A 20,348-nucleotide genomic window follows, 5' to 3' on the forward strand; every position below is an offset into this window, starting at 1 on the left:
ATGAATAGAGTATTTTTCTTTATAAGGATTTATAGTAGTATTTGATTATTTTCATATTATAAATATATATGCCTGGATTAAACAGTCTTCTCTAGGCAGCTAAAACACCAAATCAGATGCATTGAGCAAAGTAGAAACCCAGAATGTTTATAATAATCAAATAAATGATAACATTTTACTCAAAAATTTAATTGAGAGTCCCCAGCTCATGCCCGTCACATTCATTGGTAACATTGAGTAATTTCCGGATTGGGCCAAACAATGTAGCCCCGCCTACTGACGCAATGCATCTTTCCTCCAATCAGAGACACCGTTTGGTCCATGTGTGTATTGTTTAAACTGCTCAAATGCGGCTGGCTTTTCCGGAGCAAACAAAACTTCCACCAAGTCGACTGATGGCGTCCGCCGTGTCTGTGAGCGCTAACGCCAAAGAAAAAAGCACAGACACAGCGATCGGATTCGTCTCTCGTCCGCTTCATGATAATTACGACCTCGCTACACCCGCTGATCATGAAAAGTGGAGGCCCGGAGACCGCTGGCAGTCGGAGCTCGATGCCGGTGAGGGGGTCGCGACAGGGGGACGCGAGGGTCAGCGGAGGGCCGGCGAAGACTTAACGCCACTGAGCCCACAAGAGATCCGGACTCGCTTGGAAAGAACTCGGCGAGAGTTCTACAACCGTAGGAAGATTATCATTAAAAATCTTCCACCTGACGTCAGCAATCAGGTAAGCAGAAAAACATTTGGGTGATTGATTGACTGGCGTCATTGGCTCATGTTAGCTTAGCAGCCAGTGCTGTGCCACGCTAGTCTAATTAGCATTTTGCCCATCTAACGCAATAATTGAGTCATGTTAATTAGTTCCTTATTTAACCATAACTACCCGTTACACAGGCTTACTTAGTTTTACAAAGTGTAAAGTAAGTAGTTTAGTGTGTGCTTATGGGTGACTTTTACTAAACTCTAGCCGGCAAGTGTTAACTGTCAAATGTGGCCTCAGCCGTCAGTCAGGCCTCACCAAAATCAATCCCAGCTTTAAATACATTGAACAACTGTCAGTCACACTTGACATTTTAATGGCTTTTATGATGAATTGGAGTGATCTTTGACCATATAATGTCGTCTAAATTATACCCTTAATTCCATAATGCCTGCCCTTTCCATCTCCCCCTTACTTTGGAACGTGACTGACCCATTGGGAGCGGTGGGGCCTTAGGGCGAGACCATTGTTCAGAAACAGGGGTGGTAGTAGTTGGTAGGGTTTCGAGATGCGAGTTTCATTCTAACAAAAGGTGGAAGGTGCGTGGACAAAACGCTTCAGAAAGTGCTCGACAGCATCGCAGTTCGTATGTGAATGGACAAACGCAGCGTAGAACAACCCCCCCTCACAACAAAGAGCCAGTCATTGGCCTGGGTACACCCCCCATGCCAAAACTCCCACAGGTGCACTTTTCCAGTTTGTTGTACACTGATCATGAACCAATCGGTGACATTTGTACTAAGGACTCAAAGGCACATTTGATTTATATAGTCATGATTATCTGTGTTTGTTGTTGAAATGTCATATTGGATTTTTGTTATTTTTATACTTGATTGTACAATTTTTCTTTTCTAGGAGGTGCATGAGATGCTGGGAAACTATGATCTGAAATACTGCTTTGTCGACAAATACAAGGGAACAGGTTGGTTATGTAGTGTATAAGGTCAAAGGTTAATGTAAGATTGTTTATACAAGTGGAATTTTACAAAGCAAGGTGGGGTGGAGTGTTTTTTGGCATCTATTAGTTTTAGTCTTCTGGACAAAACTGTTTTTTTTTTTTTTCACATTTTAGACAAATATTTCCTTTCCAAAAAGTACTTTTCAAAAAGCTTAGTTTTTAAGATTTGCTTCATTCATCACATGGGTTATCACATGAATAAACACCCTGAATCAACTTAAGAAATGTAGTATATTGGACAATAAGCCCATAACATGATCAGGCGAATAGGTTTTAAAAAGTAATTAAAATAAAACAATGTCAGTTAGTTCAATGTTGGCACTGTTGACCAATAACAATTTGTCATCTTGTCTCACAGCTTTTGTAACATTGCTCAATGGCGAGCAGGCGCAAAGTGCCATCAAAGAATTCCACCAATACGTGCTCCGCGATCGGGACATCTCTGTCCAGCTACAGCCCACCGACGCACTGCTATGCATCGCCAACCTGCCGCGCTCCTTCACGCAGCAGCAATTCGAGGAGCTAGTGCGTCCATTCGGCAACCTGGAGCGCTGCTTCCTGGTGTACCGGGCGTCCAGCGGTCATTCCAAGGGCTACGGCTTTGTCGAGTACATGAAGAAGGACTCTGCGGCCAGGGCCAAGTCAGAGCTGCTCGGGAAGCAGCTGGGCTCGCGCATGCTCTATGTTCACTGGACTGAGGTGGGCTCGCTCACGTACCCCCTGCTGCACTCAAAGTGTATCTGTGTGGACCACCTGCATCAAAGTGTATTGACCGCCCAAGACCTCTGCAATGCACTGGCTGATGACCCCCCGCCTGTTTTCTGTCAGGTTTGAGCTTCTTTTAAGTATAAAAAAAACACATTGTATTTCTAAATGTGACAAAAACTTGCCATAATATTTGAAATGACAGGCTGGTAAAAATGGCGACTAAAATAGTTAAACAAAATCACAATTATCGTCCATAAAATGGAGGAACCCAACCAGACTAACAATATTCACATACTTTCTGAACTGCCTGTGTTACAAAATAGCTGTATTACCGTTTAATTAGCACTTCTACATTTTTAAAAAGCTTATTTTTTGGGCATGGGTGTGACACTGCCCCAAGAGGCCAAGGTACGCACTGCAGCATGTTTTCTTATAGTACTTACAGTATTTTTAGGCTATCCTAAAAGTTAACTATTAAAAAAAATGCCTTACATTAACATAGCAGTGTGGAGCCATTTTCGGTAATAGTGTCTCATACTGGTTTGGCCTGCATTTAATTAGACTGCTAAAGTAAATTTTTATGTGCACACATTTTTAATTAAGTACATTTGACTTGGTAGATTAGAATATTGTGGTTGTAGGAGGGGAAAAATCAATTCATCGGTCAACCCTCACTGCTATTCACCTTTAGCCCAGATTTGGATGTGGCCAGCCACCCAGGTCATTGCTGGTTTCCACGGTGATGACCACCTGACCCACCCAGGTGGTGTCCCTTAGCTGACAGTTCTGGAATGACAGAGCGTGTGCCTCTTTTAACCACATGGAGAAAGCTGGACAAAAGTGGAATTAATGTTTAGATTTTTTTTCCTTTTTGAAGAGGAATTTCATAATGGATATTCTCCAACCCCCCTATTTATTATAGTTGGCTCAAGGACAAGATGGAAGTTTTCGGCGCTTTGCAGTGTTGGAGTTTGCCACGGCTGAGTTGACTGAAGAGGCCCAGCAATTGTTGGATGGTTGCTTGATGGGTGGCACGCATATCAGGGCATCCTTTTGTGCGCCGGGGCCGCCTGGACGGAGCATGCTTGCTGCTCTCATTGCAGCACAAACTATGGTAATTTTTAATTTTTTTTTTTTTTACATTGTTTTTTTTTATGGTGTGATGCCTTAGAACAGGGGTGTTAAATTCAGGTCATTAAGTCATTTTAAAAAGGGGAAAATTAGGAAATATAATGTACATCTATAGCCATTTGAATTTCATCCTAAAACAGAAAGATGTACTTTCTCGGGCCGCACAAAATGATTGTGGAAGGGGGCAGATTTGGCCCGCGGGCCGCGACTTTGGCACCTATCCCCTTAGAGGTCGATTGTTGTTACTACTTTCTGTTAGTGCTTGTGTATTATGCTTGACCTCCCACTTGTTTACCTTTCCATCATAAAACCAATGATCCGTCATTCCCCAGTCTGTGAACAGGGGCAAGGGTCTCCTCCCGGACCCCACCGCCATGCAAATCCTGTCTGGCCTCAACAACCCGGCCGCTCTCAAGATGCTACTCAACCCACTGTCGCACGGCCACAAGCAAGGTCAGCAGCGCATCTGGACAATTTTTCTTTCCCGTCTGCTCGGCGGCCAACTAAATTCCTAACCCTAACCCCCCCCCCCCGCTTGACAGGTCTCCTCGGAGCAGCCCCCGCCATGCCGCTCCTCGCCAACCCCGCCCTCCCGGCTGTACTGCTACAGTTACTCCTTCAGAATCAGGCAAAAGCCCAGCAGGTACTACCTTCATTTCCTATCAAAACATCACTTATATGTACCGTATTTTCACGACTATAAGGCGCACTTAAAAGTCTTACATTTTCTCCAAAATAGACAGTGCGCCTTATAATCCAGTGCGCCTTATATATGGAAAAAACTGACAACCAAAAACAAAAAACCACCACTGTTGGATATTAAAAAAAAAAACACAAACGCCTGAACTGAAACAATACTGTTAAATATGCAGATGCCATCTTAGTTTACAAAATCTTCCATCATATAGCTCTTCCCCCACTGCATGATTTTATACAAAAAATCCCAAACATCAACAATGGCTGGCTCTAGAGGTGACTGTAAAGTAGTGAGTGCTTCATACCTGGAAGTCAATAGCAATTACTGTATTTTCACGACTATAAGGCGCACTTGAAAGTCTTACATTTTCTCCAAAATAGACATTGCGCCTTATAATACAGTGCGCCTTATATATGGAAAAAATGCCATTCATTGAGGGTGCGGCTTATAGTCGTGAAAATACAGTACTCTGACCACTTTTTTTTTTTCTTCCTCTCGATTTAATTTGTTCATACTCATCCTTTCCTCTCATTCCCACTTTTTATTTTTTGCCATCAGCAAGTATTTCTGGGAAATCCTCTCCTTTGGGCTCAGGTGCTACACACTCATGAAGGCCCGCTTGTGCCCTGTGTGAGTGCTAATGGTGTTTTATGACTGTGTGAAGTGTTTTCTTTCTGTTCACACCTAAAAACACCTTCCCACATGAAACTAGAACATGTACTAACCTGCCGCTTCATTAACCACAATCAAGATAAATAATGAGATCAGAAAGGTGAACTGTGACAAATAGATCTTTTTTTTTTTAGAATGGTGGTGTTTTGTATGTATAGTTATAGATTGAAATGGGCTTCATATGGCTTTTGCTGGGTGATTTACCTTAATTTAGTTTCATAATGAGAGAGCTATAATATTCAATCATGAGAGTCATGGTGGCTTTTGAATATAAATTGCCTCTTAGTTAGAGGTGTCAAAATCAACTTTGTAGATGAAACGAGATGGATGATTGGGTATCTATTATTGTCAATGTCACTCAATAAGATGATATCAAAGTATATATATATATATATATATATATTCTTTAAATTAAGACAAATAGAAGAACAAAAAGCACTACCTTTTTAAAGTTTATTTTTTGTAGTTTTTTGGTAGTTTTTTGTGTTTTTTTTGTAGTTTTTTTGTGTTTTTTGTATTTTTTTTTGTAATTTCTTTGTAATTTCTTTGTATTTATTTTGTAATTTTTTTTGTAATTTTTTTTACAAATGTTTAAAAAAGAAAAATACACTTTTCATTGAGAACTACAGACATTTCACTTTTCCCAAAATGTTATGGGCTCAAAAACTGGCCTTGATATTTACACACCTTATAAAGTGATGCATGTTTGACGTGTTTGCTGACATATAACTTACGACCGCTTTACTACTGCTGCTTACCCACTGGAGTGACCTTCCAGCTCCATTTAACGTCTGCTTTTTCAACAACAACAAAAACTATAATAATATCCCCCCTACCCCCACAGGCAGGACTCTTGGCAGAAAATCCTCTGGGCCCACTGCCCGTCCAGCAGGGAATCCATATGCTCGGCGAACTGCCCCCAAGTATGCAACGTCTAGAATCTTACCTACTCCATTGAATTCCTCCTTTAAAAAAATGCCTTTTATGTGTTTTAAATACAGCTGGCGCAGTCTCGGGTCTCGACCCATTACCCCCGTTGAAAGCGGCACCTCTGAACCGAGCGATGACGAGGGATCAGGAGTCTCCCGGCTTCCCGCTGACTCCCTCTCCCACTTTACCGGGTTTATCCGGACCCCTGCTGGGTGGCATGATGGGACCAGACGGCTTGGCGGCACAGGCGGTAAAGACACCGCCGTAACCGCACCCCACGAGCCGTCACGACTCATTTGGCTCTTAATCTACCGTTATTCCCTCATTTTCGGAGTACAACTACCCGAGGCGGCTTCAATTTAACATGAAGACTCTGAAGGATTTATATGCTAATACTGGGATTCTTTTTGTCCAGGTGTCTTTCTTAGGAGACCCAACCAAAGATGTGTCTCCTCCCCAGGGTTCGTTTCTCCCGGTCAACAATGGGTTTCCTTCAGGTTTGTATTGCCAATTTGGCCCAGTGGTTGTTTAACCCATTATTGCTAGGGTGTCAAAGATTGGTTTGCGGGCCGTATTAATGTCAATTCCATTTCATGTGGGTCAGACCATTTTAGATATAATATTTAGATATTATTTAATGAGTAGAAATGGATAAATAGTCAGGTTTTTTTAGATCTAAATGTTTATTTGAGTTTTTTTTAAATAGATTTTGTTCAATATTAAAGTGGGAAACAGAAAATATTTTGTAGATTTATTTTTAGATTTTACCAAATGCTTTGTGAACTAAAAAGAAAGTAAAAAATTGATTAAAAAAATGCAATTATTGTTTTTAAAAAGTGGAAATCCAGGAAATTTATATATATCTAGACTCTTCATTTTAATTTGATCCTAAAACAGAAAGTTAAATTAATTGGATGGCTATGATTGTCAATGGCTGCCAGTGAGTTATATTGGCTTTATCCACACCACCTCCAGAAACCACCTGCAGACCTCATCCGTATAGGAAGAGAGCTACGCTAACTAATGTGTCCAACCAGCATCCCAGCATGCACCCCAGCTGCAACCCGCGCTATCAGGACTCCTACAGTGCCGACTATCCTCATCTACAGCAGGTAAAACTCACTTTCAGTTTTAACATCATCCACATTGTTGCCTACTGTCCTTCAAAATCAGTAATCTGGAACCTCAAGTGTCATAAACTAATCATATTTTCAAATGTTATTCATTGAGAGCCATACTCAGAATTTAAAAGAAAAAATACCTGAAATGTGTGCATTTTTTAGTCATTTCACCTCTTTTAAAGTACCAAAAGTCTAAATTCTTTGGATATAACATTGTCATGCTATTGTTAATCAATGAGTATCAATGAGAGTATGCATGTAGAAAGGTCAAATAAAAAAAAATGTGATTAAAAATACATTAGATGTCATGTCAACACTCCTATTGGTACGTCTCATCAAAATTTTCCATATTTTACTCATCAAACGAGCCACATATGGCTCCCGAGCCATAGTTTCCCAACCCCCCCTGTTCTACATGTTTTTGTTTGTTGTCAGGATCAGATGCAGCACATGTACGAAGAGCAAGAAAACCACCACATGGGGGACTTGACAGCTTTCGGACAGCAGGTATTCCCGCACTCTAATTATCCAAATGAGATGAAATGGATGGGCGCTCGCCTTGGTGGTGTGATACAATTGTTTTTAATTATTTTTGTTTTGTTTTCTGGTTCCCACAGCTCGCTCGTCCATCAGATTTGAGCCAAAACCATTTCACTTTCCCCCCTAGTATACCAGAATCCTCATATTTCAGCTTGGACGGCTCTGCTAATGGCTGCCTGCCTCCAAGCCAGCTCAACAGGGTGAGTCCAAAACTGATGTCACTTTTTTTTTCCCCCCTAAGCTTGTATCACAGTAGTATTGATTTTTTTTTATATACATTGTCAGCGTAGGAGGGAAAAAAGCAACCTTGTTCAATGGCTAGTGCTGATGTTTATCTACTAAAGTGCTTACCAGGAGAATACTGTTTTGTCCTCAGGCCGTAGGGATGCCTCCAGTGAGTCACACTCCTGCCTTTCCTACAAGTCTCGTCAACATGAAGGTAACTTATTTTTGGATAATGATACAAGAGGAAACACCTTGGCCTAAGGGTTTAAAAAAATGCTTAAATAGTTTTTGATGGTGAAAATGACAACACCTAGTCACTAGGGATTGCAATCAAGTGTTTTGGCAAAATAAAAGGCGATGTTAGGAAGTAAAATCAGGTTTAAATGAAAAGGTGGAGTTCATTTCTAAGATAGAAAATTCAATATTTAATGTATTGAAATAGGTGATTAATTTTTTTTAATTGTAAGGTATACAAAATTAGTTTTTAAGGCTGTTTTTCCATTCATTTCTTTTGGTCTACTGCTACTCGTATGACAGATAACTGATTATAAAGTCACAGCATAACTTTCAATACAATGGTGTATAAATACAGTTGCGTTTATTAAAAATATTTTATATATATAATTTCCCCATGTTGAAGCACTTTACATTGATACTGTATTTCAAACTTTTAGTGATAGTGGTACTGAGAAAGTCAAGTACTTATTAAAAATATTTATATATATATTTTCCCCCCATGTTGAAGTACTACGTTATACTCTATTTCAAACTTTTAGGTATAGTGGCCCTGAGAAAGTCAAGTACTTATTAAAAAATATATATATATATATATATATATATATATATATATATATATATTTTTTTTTTTCTTCTCCCCATTTCGAAGAACACTACGTCAACACTTTTTCAAACTTTTAGTGAAAGTGGTACTGACAAAGTCAAGTACTACTCTAAACTGTACTTTTACAGCCATAATTTTAGATGTCTGAAACATCTATAATCAAAAATGTACATTTAAGAATCTTCACTTATTGCCGTTTAAGCAAAACCTGGAGATGGAAAGAGATTGCCAACATGGCATTCAGCATTGCCACTGATTAGAATTGGCCAATATATATAGGAGGACCCCCCCACTATATTCTTATTTGGTTCCACCGGGTGTCAACGCCTACCTTCCCTAACCCCACTTTAGACCCCAATTGGGAGCCACAAGCGTGTTTTCTCCCGCCTCATCCCGTCTCCTGAACCCAGCCCCGAGGGCGGCTACGTCGGCCAACACTCGCAAGGCCTGGGCGGCCATTACGCCGACTCCTACCTGAAGCGCAAGCGCATCTTCTAAAAAAAAAAAAAAGGGAAAAAGAAAAGCACACAAAACGGAATCTCTTCCTGCAGGGAATGACTGGCGTTCCTTCCATTTTTGTCTCCTATGAGATTTCTTAAAGGTTGCCTCCGTTTTTTTTCTTTTCTGTAAGTGTATATAATTTTAGTGTGTTTATACCTTACTTTTTTTGTTTGTTTTTTTAAAATAGCTCTTTTGAGAAATTCTTGTTGGATGTAGTTCATCATGTTCACCAGCAGGGATTTTAAACCAAGTTTAAGCTTAATCAAGTCACATTTCTTTTTAATTTTTTTCCCTTTTTTTATTTTTTATTTTATTTTTTTCCTTCTTCTCCGTGTGGTGTGTAAACAAATACTTTGGCCAGTGTTGTATATCATATTGTCACTGAAGTGACGTCTTTTCACACCATTCAAACAAAGGGATGCCTTTTTCATTGTCATAATCCACCACTTCATTCGCGTCTTGTCATTTTAAAGACCGCCCACTTGTTTTACTTGTGGTTTTTTCCACTCTCCCTCCACAGCTAAGAATCACATGTTTAAAAACACCCCCCAAAAAATCCACATCTTATCTTTTGATTCGCACAATGGACTAGTCTCTAAACACTACCTTCTGCTTCCACTGTTTTGGAGCACAATGATCTCACTACTAGTGCTTTTTCTGTCTTTACATGTTCAAATCTGCTTCCAATGATGGTCCGAACAATGCAATGTGTTTCAATCTTTTTATTTTTTTGTCATTTTTTTTAACACCTCTTTTAGTTTAAGTGAAAAGTTTGAGTATGAAGAAACCAATACCTCCTTGCAAGAAAATAACTGACTAGCCTGAGCCTTAACGCCGTTCCCGCCCAGCGTTGGCCCCGTTATGTCTTGCCGTGTAAATAGTTTGAACCCGTTTTTTTTTTTCTTTCTCTCTTTTCCTGACCATGTCTGTGTCTTTCGACCAGAAAGTCTTTGGTCATTTTTTTGTGATGAATGAATTTGCAGCTCCTCGTTTTATAGAGTGAGTGATGGTGGCCCCCACACCCCCCCAAAAAAACGCTCTTGGTCAATCAATTCCATTGACTTGATTGTAACTATCGTCTTTTCCACGATCACTGCTGTTTGAAAAAGGATGGAGAGAAAGTAAATGTTATTTAAAGTCATTCAGCTGTCATTTCATTTTCTTTTTGTGCTTGTTTCTCACATGGAGGGAAATTCTGAACCTGTATTTGGGCAGGAATGCTTTTGATTGACAAGGGATGGGTAAGTGGGATGTACTATAGTTTTCATTTTAATTTGGCAGGCTTGTTAGCGCAGTTCTCTGGTGTGTTGAATTAAGATATTCTGTTTTTTTTCCACTTAAAAGCAGCGTTAAGCTTGTTTTTACCCACACAATTGTCTCTCAGCAAAAAACATGTGATTAATACTAAGGACCAGAAATGAATGCACTGTTTTTACATTGACTATGAGCTAGCTTTATGTTAACACACACTCAAACAATTTTAGGGACAATTGTGTCTCAGCAAAAAACAAGATTAATAGTAAGGAGCAGTAATGCCTGTTTTTACATTGATCATGTGCTAACTTTATGTTAACACACACAATTAATTCCTAGTGCTAATTGTCTCTCAGCAAAAACACAATTAATACCAAGTAGCAGTAATGCATGTTTTTACATTGACCAGGTGCTAGCTTTATGTTAACACACACTCAAACTATTTAATTAACAATTATCTCATCAAAAAACAATTAATAGTAAGGAGCATTAACGCATTGTTTTTACATTGCTCATGCGCTAGCTTTATGTTAACACACACTCAAACCCTTTTAGTGCCAAAGGGATTTGATGGATCACATTAACCCTTTCAAACTGCCTTAAAAAAAACCTAAACCAGTCAAAATGAATTGGGTGTTTATCTTTATTAGTGGAAGAGGACTTAAAACCAAATTTACAGGTTTTCATCTCATTTAAACTGGAAGAACTGGCATTTAATGCTCATTTTTTTCAGTGCCATCGAGGAAAATCAGTCAGGGCCTTTTTAAAGATTTAAATTGTCATAGAGTCCTAGAAAAACATCTGAACAGTAAACAACTGCTGCTCCCGTTTAAGTCGAACATCTGTTTAAGGTGCCCTTGCCCTCGTTTGCGCGCCAGGCTTACCACCCTGTTATCAGGCGGGGGGCCCGGGGCCACCTTTAATGGGGCCATTAGCCGTGTGCGTTCAGGGGGGGGGCTGATATGAACATTTAGCAGCTTGTTGCAAGGATAGAAAATTGCCTACAATGACGATAACAAGCAGCGTGAGCCTTTAAAATGGGAAAGTCGGGTTGAATTAAGGTTTTTGTCAATATTTTTTTATTAATTTTAGCCTGGATTGGATGTCTAAAACCAAGATTTTAGCTCGACATGAGCTGTGTGTTGACATGTGTGACATGAGGAAGAAGCCCCAAGAGCGCCATGGCCCGTTGCCCCCCCTCTTTCAAGGAGGTGTTGATGGGAAAGCGAGTTGTTCTTCCCGGCGGATGAACGATTTTGATTAAGTTCTTCTGCAGGCCAAACTCGCTCACACTCGTCATTTTCTTTTTTGGCAAATAACGTGGAAAAATGAGACAGGTTGGTTTATTTCCAGACCGGCTGTCATTAGCTTCTCGGCGTTACCCACCCCCCACACACACCCCTCTTGAGCTTTATATCTGTAGTATTTGTCAGCTGGCGCGCTTTCATACCTGCCGCGGTAGCTCGGAAAGACGCAAGTCAGACGCATTGAAATTTCTTACATAGTGGCGCCCACGCTGAATGCTACTCAAGGTCAGGGTTGTCCCAATGCTTGGCTTTTTTTTTTTGTTGAGAAGGTAGCAAAAGTGAGTTATTCACGCCAGGCCTTATTTTTCACAGGGATAGATGACGATGAAAACCTCAAAAAAATGCTGGAAATGGAAACAAAGCGGCGTATGTGGAGCGCGGGGTGGCTGTTTATAGCAGCATTAGTCAGAGGGAAGCAGCCCACTTGCCCTCAGTGACAAACACTCCATTAAGCAGCACAGCGTGGAAGGTAGCTACCGTACGCTCTTTCGCATCGTCGGACTCCATTTGGACTACTTTTAATGATGTTACATTTAATTGTATGCCAGAGGGCTCATAGCATTCTGCTCGGATGACAATGCAGCAAAGCGATAGAAATTAAGGGGTGGAAAAGCATCCATTGGGATTGTTTTCAAGAAAGACTACTTAAAAGGGGATAGTCTATTTTTTGATATAATTGACACCCGCCGTCCACTTGGCTTTCGATCCAGTGGCGTGACGTCACTGTGGGAGAATTAATGGATGTGAAAATACGTGCCCCAAGCAGCATTTTTAGCTCATGTAAAGTGGCAGTCTGGATGTTGTCAGAGATTGAAGTGGGAATGCGTAGAGATGTGCATATTAATTTTTTGGTGACTTTTGGGGTTTTTTTTGGACTACGTTTGACGTTAATACGACACTGAACTCGATGTGAACCGCACGTGACAAGATTGAACTGCAAACGTTTCATTTGCATTCTTGGGCTGACAACGTATAGGATTGAACCATCAGCATTAAAAGGCAACTCAAGCGCCTTACCTTTTAAAGACTGACATAATTTATTACACACATGCTTTGAACATCTAGGGTCCCATTAAGTCATTGACAGCACCGTTAATGGTGATCGATGAACCAGAGCTTGCTGTAAAAACAAAACCACACTGTTATTACATTAACCACACGCTCACGTTAGAATGTTAACACACACTCACCAACACGCTGACGTTAGAATGTTAACACACACCAACAGTCAAACCCAAGAAACATGTCAACAACATCCCTCATGCACTAGCTGCTAAAAAACAGTTTTACATTGACCACACACTCACGTTAGAATGTTAACACACACCCACCAACACACTGACGTTAGTATGTTAACACACACCAACAGTCAAACCCAAGAAACATGTCAACAACAACCCTCATGCAGTAGCTGCTAAAAACACACTGTTTTTACATTGACCAGACACTCACGTTAGTATGTTAACACACACTCACCAACAGTCAAACCAAAGAAACATGTCAACAACATCCCTTATACAGTAACTTATCCTACAATGCTATCCATTTCTGAGCTATTGAATTTGCTCTCTATCAAATATGAATACTTCATGGCAGACATTTTATACCCCATTCTGTATTTTCAATACAAAATATATGATATAAACACTGTATGTTACAGTCTTACATTTCCATACGAAGCTGTCTTGCTTTCTAGAGAAAAAAAACATTAATGCAATACAGTCAAATGCCGCAAAACACACCGACGCAAACGCTTCTTGAATCTAAATGTATTTCCCGACCCATTTTTGTTATCTTTTCCAAGCACTTGAAGCTCAAGTGTAGACACCCAAAGATTCTCCTTAAAGTACCTCTCATTGTCATTTCTCAGCCTGCTCGATAACAGTCTCCACTTTCCTTATTTTTTTTCATTTCCTCCACTCGTCTGGCACCTGATCAGCATCCAATTACCCGATATTGTCAAAGCACTGGGCGTACTTGCTATTTTTGGTAGACAGCCTTGTTTTCATTCTACATACGTAAGAACTCGGCTATGAAAAACCGAGGCACGTCACTTTGTCCAAATACTTTTAAAGTGCCTGGAAAATACAAGACGTCCTGTGGCATTTTTTTTTTTTTGCGGGAATCCTACTGTTTTCTTTCAACTCTATCAGCTGTCATAGATTTTTTTTCCCCTCAATCTGCTCTTGTGGAATTGAGTTTCCTGGTGTCCTGTGACCGTTAATCGTTTGCAGAGCCTGCAGGGGGAAACGACCATGTGGTCACTCAGACATTTGGCCTCCCTCTTCTCGGGTTACCGCACTTTTAGTTGGCTGATGCCATTATCGGCGACTTTCTAGGGGAAACTCTGGAAACCAGTCGGGGTTCGATGTTCTTTTAGGCCTCCAGGGGGAATAGTGGAACCTCTCCAGCCCAACGGGTTTTAGGAAATGGAAATTTCTGTCACAACCTTCAAGGGAATTACGTTATATAATAAAACCTTGCATGCATGGAGTCAATTCACGGACACCAAATGCCAGTTTTTTTAGTAAAATAACAGTTTTTAAGACATGTTCACAACAAGATAGTCCACAGTTTGCTTTCTTTTCACATTGTAATGTTCAAACATTGTCAAATTAGAAATGGTAAGATAGAGACGTAAAAAAAACATCATTTTTAATATTTTCCAGCTAACTTTTCATGTTACCGCCTGCTACAATCTCAAATACACATTATGTTTCTTCGTTACTTTATACTGATGTATGTTAAGCGCAATGCTGCTTAACATAGTGATGCCAACCATGCATCATTTCCCATAATGCCTCTGGTTATGGGCCAAAAAGTGTGGTGAAATAACACACTTTTTGGCCTAAAGCCAGAGGCATTGTGGGAGATGATGTTCACACTGAGGCCACCTTGCATGAATACACTTTTTTTTTTAAAAATGTGCCATATGGGAGTTTGGTATCACAACTGGAGAAAAAATCATTTTTGGCAAGACATTTGTTGTCAAAATGGAGTGAAATTTTAAATGCCGTCAGTGAGTTAAATAAGGGAAATAATTTATGTAACAAGCCGAAGGTCGACGACATATGTGGGGTAGCATGAATTTTTAATGAGTTCAGATCCATTCCTGGAATTCTTAGCATTTGACGGTAAAACGTACAAACTGGAATTGACCGGTTTTGAATGAAGAGGGACTATATTTTCTTAGCGGAAGCACCCAAAAAAAAATAAAAAAATAAAAATAAATCTGACATGTGAATGTATTATTCATAGGCTTAGAAGGAGGAAGGTTGACTAGAGGGCAGCTGAACTTGCAGGTCCACTTAAAACCTCCGTCAAGACCCCTCTGTCCTCTTGGCGTCCCCCCGGCTACGTCGTGACTCACTTGATTGAGTTGAATCGGCGAAGATATTACTCATAACGGAGTAGACGGGGCCACTTCACAAATACGAAGGCCGCTTGACATTTCAATTATTGCTGGACCACACCAGCAGGAGACATTTTGGGATGGTTGTAAAGAATAGGGGGGTGCTTAAGAAGTGACTTCAGTGAGTGTCATTTTTCACTTTGACTGGGGAAAAGTTCCAATGAGCCCAAAAATCAACTCTGGGGAATTTTCCCATCGACCCTCCAAATTTTCTAACTTACTTCTAGTTGAGTAATTTTGATAAAAAATGGAAAATATGTTTTTTTTTTTTGGGAATCACCCATAAAATGAATTTAAAAAGACCTAAATACATAAAACAGTGATATTTTTAATGATAAAAAGTTCAAAAAATATGAATAATTGACTAAAAAATTAAAAAAATATTTTTGATGATATAAATAAGTATAATCAGTTATAAATGTTTCAAAAAAATGTTACTTTATGGAGCAAAAAATGTTATTACATGTAGAAAATAAACAGAATTCCATTGCAAGGCTTCAATAAATTAAAGCTATATTAATAATGCCGTTATATAAACATTTTTTTCTATCCATACACATAGTTGATAAAAAAATTAACACTATATGTGGGATGAATAAATGTATAAAGGCCAGTTAATAATTTTATTTAAATACCCCAATGTATTATCCAATGAATTACACTGTTTAATTCATTTAATTATAGTTTTTTATGACTGTTTGTATTCTGTATATTACACAAAGATTTTTCCTTCCCTACCCAAATAATGACGTTATTTTTTTTCTTCCCCAAAGTAGAGAACAAAATGACTTTGTGGTGTAGAATCGATGCTTTTGCCTGGCATGAGGAAAATAGAAATAGAAATAATGATTTAATTTGTAGAGTGGAGGTGGCAAATGACAAGAATGGAAGGGGAACAATCCCTCCGAGTGTCATTTGTTAGCTAAGGACATTAATTACAGTGTGGGGGAAATTTGGGATTTAATGCTCGTTGCACACAAAAATCTGCAATAAATGCTTTGTGTATTCCAAAAAAACATATTAGTACTACTATATCGTGTAGAAAAAGGGAGTTTTTACCTTTAAAACTTGATAAAACCATCTTTTAAGTACTACTTAGGTTCTTATTGGGTTTTTTTTAGTGGAGTTTTTTAAATGTTGATGTTTTCTCAGGGTTAAAGATTAAACACAAGATATGGCATAGGTTAATTATTATTTTTTAGCTATTTATTTTTGTCTACTATGACTTAGTGTTAGTTTTAGTGGTGAAATACTGTATTATTTTTATTGGTGGAAGCAGAATCTGTTTATATTGTGTATAAATGTTTTGCAATCTATTTAATGTTTTTTTTGTAGTTTTTTGTTGTAAAATGGACCAAAAAAGTTTTAAAAAATGGTTTAAATCTCATTTTTATGTTGGCTATGAAGTTAATTACTGCAAGTCATGTATATAGGCTTTTTTTATCCATTTAGTTTCATTGTTTTTTATTGTTGTTGTTGTTGTTTTTTCAGAAAAATTCAACTATATTACCAGAAATTTGGTTCAAACGTGAAAATGCTTCTACAAAAACACTGCTGACATAATAAGCCTCCTTTTTCTACCCAAACTGAGTGGATTTTGTGCATAAAATGACGCGGGGCAGCCGGTAAGTCCACTTTTTTATTTCAATTTATCACCCTTTAAAAACCACCAGTCTCAACTACACTTTCCCATTGAGTCAAACATCCTTATAATACAAATATAGTAGTATTTATTGCACAATTTCAATAGCCATGACTCTGTGTGAGTCTTGACAATAGAATTTTAATACTCTATAACAACATTAATACAATTTAATTAGGCGTAAAAACCTAAAAAGTGGGCGGGACTTTGTCTATTGCTGTCAGTGACCCTGAATGAGTTTTGCCATTTTTTTAGTGTTTTTTTAATGGGAAATATGCTTGAAAAACATATTTTTCACGTCTCAAATAGTACTGCTTTTATGTTTTATGATATATTTCACTGAAATTTTGGATTTATGCGACTTTCACGAAAGAGAATGATCAACTTTTATGGTTCAGTGAATGTATGTGTTGAGTTTTTAGGCAAAGTTTTGGAAATAGTTGCATTTTGGGATGAGGAATACATTTTTTTGCGTTTATTTCTCCAGTAAATGCTCGTTTTTTTATTGTCGTCCGCCATGTGACTTAGAAATTAACGTTACGGACATTTTTTTGCGCTATTTGGAGGGACAAAGAATTTCTCAAATGTCCATTTGTGACCATTTATAGTCCATTTGAACCTCCCATTTCGAAATGGATTGGACAAAAAAAAAACATCATGGTGAAGGAAAATCACTGCCAGAAGTGATTTCCTGCCATGTGCTTTAGATGTCACGGAAGCGCGCCTGCAGCCGCTCGCCGTCGACGTCATTTCAGCAAAATTTTGCAGTGCGAGGAAGAGGAGGAGGAGGAACGAAAAAAAAAAGAAAAGAAAAAAAAATACAACCCGAATGGATAAGCACACAAAAGCTCGAGCTGACAAATCATGGACGAGAACAAGCAGGCAACCAACCACCACCAAGGCCAACAGACAGACGGGGGAGGGAAAAAGAGAGAGAGAGAAAAAGGGGGGAGTCAGAAAAAGAGAGAGAGTGGAAGAGGGAAAGGCGATCCTCCAGGAGAACTCCAGCAGTGAGGATGAGGACGACCAAGTGATGAGACCACACTGAAAAAGAACCTCCTTTTTTTTTTTGTTTTCTTCTCAGAGGGGGTTGGATGTGAAGAAAAGGGGAGCCGCATGGTGTGGAATAAGAGGAAGGTGGCGCTAGCGGGTGGGATGGAAGTACGTTTAATTCCACCTTTCGTCCAAATAGGAATATCAGGAGCTTCAATTGCGCCTCCTCAAGTGGGAATTTGTCGGATTCTGCTCTCTTCTTTTCCTCATTGAGAACTACTAAAGTGTCTCCTGTTTTTTTTTTACAAGCCTTTTTCCATCCGCCGGTGCGCTATGAAACAAGCGGAGGCGTTAAAGTTGAGAAGAAGCGGCTCCCCCCTCAGCCCAATGAGAGAAAAAGACACATAAAACGACTTGGGATGATTTTCCAAACGCCAAAAGCGCTACTCCAGTATTCCCATTTACGATTTAACGGACTTTGAGCTCCGGTGTGGCGACATGAGGCATCGGAAAGAAGCAGTCGTCGCATAGCGCTTGAACTTAAACCTTCCTCTATTGAATCATCTTGGCTGCCTTTTCCGCCGGCCACGATGATGGAAGCGCCCACGCCGTGCTCCAAGAAGAGCTTGTCCCTCTCATTGCCGGTACCCCGTGAGGGCCAGGCTACCCTGAAGCCCCCGCAGCATCTATGGAGGCAACCAAGGACCCCCATTAAGATTAAACATCGTGGTTACTCGGACACGGATCGGCATCACCATCAACGACATATGGAACGATCGGACGCTGTGGACACTGGAGATCGTCCCGGGTTGAAGAAGACACGCATGTCCTGGCCGTCTTCTTTCCATGGAACCACCACCACCACACATACGTCCATTGGGAATTGTGGTGGAAATAGACGGTGAGATTTGGGTTAGAGTTCCAATGCGTAAAATGGGGGTCCTAAAATTGGTTTAATTTTCTATGTACCGTATTTTCATGACTATAAGGCGCACTTAAAAGTCTTCAATTGTCTCCAAAATAGACAGTGCGCCTTATAATACAGTGCGCCTTATATATGGAAAAAACTGAAAACCAAAAACGAAAAACCACCACTGTCGGATATTAAAAAAAACACAAACGCCTGAACTGAAACAATACTGTTAAATATGCAGATGCCATCTTAGTTTACAACATCTTCCATCATATAGCTCCTCCCCCACTGCAAGATTTTAGACCATAAAAATCCAAAACATCAACAATGGCTGGCTCTAGAGGTGACTGTAAAGTAGTGAGTGCTTCATACCTGGAAGTCAATAGCAATTACAGTATTTTCACCACTATAAGGCTCACTTAAAAGTCTTAAATTTTCTCCAAAATAGACAGTGCGCCTTATAATACAGTGCGCCTTATATATGGAAAAAAAAGGCATTCATTGAGGGTGCGCCTTATAATGTGGTGCGCCTTATAGTCGTGAAAATAAGGTAAATAACGCAGTGTGAGCCTAAAGGGTTTATTTAGTAGACGTGAGGGATTTTTTTTGTCCCCCAAGGAAGAGGGGGCGCGTGGGTTTAGTCCATTTTTTTTTTTATGTTATGCGTAATAGTGTGTGTGTGAGTGAGTGTGTTTTTTGTGTTTGGCTGGCAGGTGAAATCCGCCAACTCATATCTTTTTCTGTTCTAAGCTTTTCACCTTGATTTTTTTTTGTTGTTGCTTTTTTTCGGACTATGCGGAGGAATTGGATTCGGAAGAAAAATTGGAGTTTAGTAAAGTGAGGAGGGGTTTTTGTGGAGAAAAGTCATTAGAGATACATGTTGGAATGGAATTGGGGTTCGTGTTAATCGTGAGATCGGGATTTTCCTTAAGTGGGAGTCAGAAAATGATGCACTTTTTTGGTACAAATATGTGACCGGATCTCCATTGATTCTATTTCAAATAAGAACTGCTTTTTTAGTTGGACATGTTCTCAACTTGTGTAAAGTATACTTTATATAGTACATAAAGGCCTGGATATTATTGGGGCAGGGGTGTTCCCAACTATGGAATGGTACTTGGCTCGCTGCCCAGTTATTTTTTCCCATAGCAAATATAAATTGATTATGGCCCGCACAAGAAGCTTCAATTGAGCCTACATTGTCTTGTACTTGCCATATTTAGCACTAGAGGGAGCTAATCATGTAAACAGTACTTGTGAGGTTGGCTTAGGGCTCAAAACCAGGCAACAAGTTGAAATCAATTTTCAGTGCTTTATTTTATATAAAACCTGTGTCAAAGTGGCGGCCCGGGGGCCAAATCTGGCCCACCGCATTATTTTGTGTGGCCCGGGAAAGTAAATCATGAATGCCGATTTTCTGTTTTAGGATCAAATTCAAATGAAGAGTTTAGATGTATATTAAATTTCCTGATTTTTTTCCCCCCTTTTAAAACAATAATTGTCATTTTTTAATATTTTTTTTCTGTGTTTTTAGTTCAAAAATCATTTTGTAAAATCTAAAAATATATATACAAAAAGCTAAAATAAACTTTGTTTCAGATCTATAAAAAAACTGAATATTCAGGGATTTTAATCCAGTTCTTTTAATCCATTTATGAAAAAAAAAATCTAAATATTATATCTAAAATGGACGACTGAAAGTAGTAATATTTTAAGTTGGCCCTTGCATAATTTGATATTTGTCA

The 20,348-nt window shown here is 39.3% G+C and overlaps 2 protein-coding genes across 3 annotated transcripts in view; both read left to right on the forward strand.

The window, feature by feature from the left end:
• The first annotated feature begins 316 nt into the window (after nucleotides 1-316).
• Nucleotides 317-9,528, forward strand: raver1 (ribonucleoprotein, PTB-binding 1). 2 transcript variants are annotated; one of them, XM_077734318.1, is made up of 15 exons: nucleotides 317-725; nucleotides 1,614-1,680; nucleotides 2,075-2,544; nucleotides 3,347-3,538; nucleotides 3,888-4,008; nucleotides 4,098-4,198; nucleotides 4,811-4,882; nucleotides 5,769-5,847; nucleotides 5,926-6,104; nucleotides 6,270-6,351; nucleotides 6,830-6,966; nucleotides 7,411-7,482; nucleotides 7,593-7,715; nucleotides 7,892-7,954; nucleotides 8,933-9,528. In XM_077734318.1, exons 1-15 carry the CDS (start codon nucleotides 348-350, stop codon nucleotides 9,077-9,079), a joined length of 2,283 nt encoding a protein of 760 aa, XP_077590444.1. In that variant the 5' UTR covers nucleotides 317-347; the 3' UTR covers nucleotides 9,080-9,528. The 2 variants fall into 2 exon arrangements, with proteins under 2 accessions (XP_077590444.1, XP_077590445.1); XM_077734319.1 differs by lacking the exon at nucleotides 4,811-4,882.
• Nucleotides 9,529-17,663: 8,135 nt separating this feature from the next.
• pde4a (phosphodiesterase 4A, cAMP-specific) overlaps nucleotides 17,664-20,348 on the forward strand; it is a 41,336-nt gene continuing 38,651 nt past the window's right edge. Inside the window, exon 1 of the mRNA XM_077734397.1 lies at nucleotides 17,664-18,591. Within this exon, the coding sequence (XP_077590523.1) occupies nucleotides 18,281-18,591 (311 nt within the window). The 5' untranslated portion in view covers nucleotides 17,664-18,280. The remainder of the gene's footprint in view (nucleotides 18,592-20,348) is intronic.

The sequence above is a fragment of the Stigmatopora nigra genome, chromosome 15, assembly GCF_051989575.1.
Source record: "Stigmatopora nigra isolate UIUO_SnigA chromosome 15, RoL_Snig_1.1, whole genome shotgun sequence".
In the NCBI taxonomy this organism is placed as follows: Eukaryota; Metazoa; Chordata; class Actinopteri; order Syngnathiformes; family Syngnathidae; genus Stigmatopora; species Stigmatopora nigra.

What these genes read in the sequence shown, in the direction of transcription:
- raver1 (XM_077734318.1), top strand. Translation starts at nt 348, where the DNA reads ATGCGGCTGGCTTTTCCGGAGCAAACAAAACTTCCACCAAGTCGACTG. An exon ending in AAGGCCCGCTTGTGCCCTGT is followed by an intron (nt 4,883 to 5,768) that starts GTGAGTGCTAAT and finishes CTACCCCCACAG; the next exon opens with GCAGGACTCTTGGCAGAAAA. An exon ending in TGACAGCTTTCGGACAGCAG is followed by an intron (nt 7,483 to 7,592) that starts GTATTCCCGCAC and finishes TGGTTCCCACAG; the next exon opens with CTCGCTCGTCCATCAGATTT.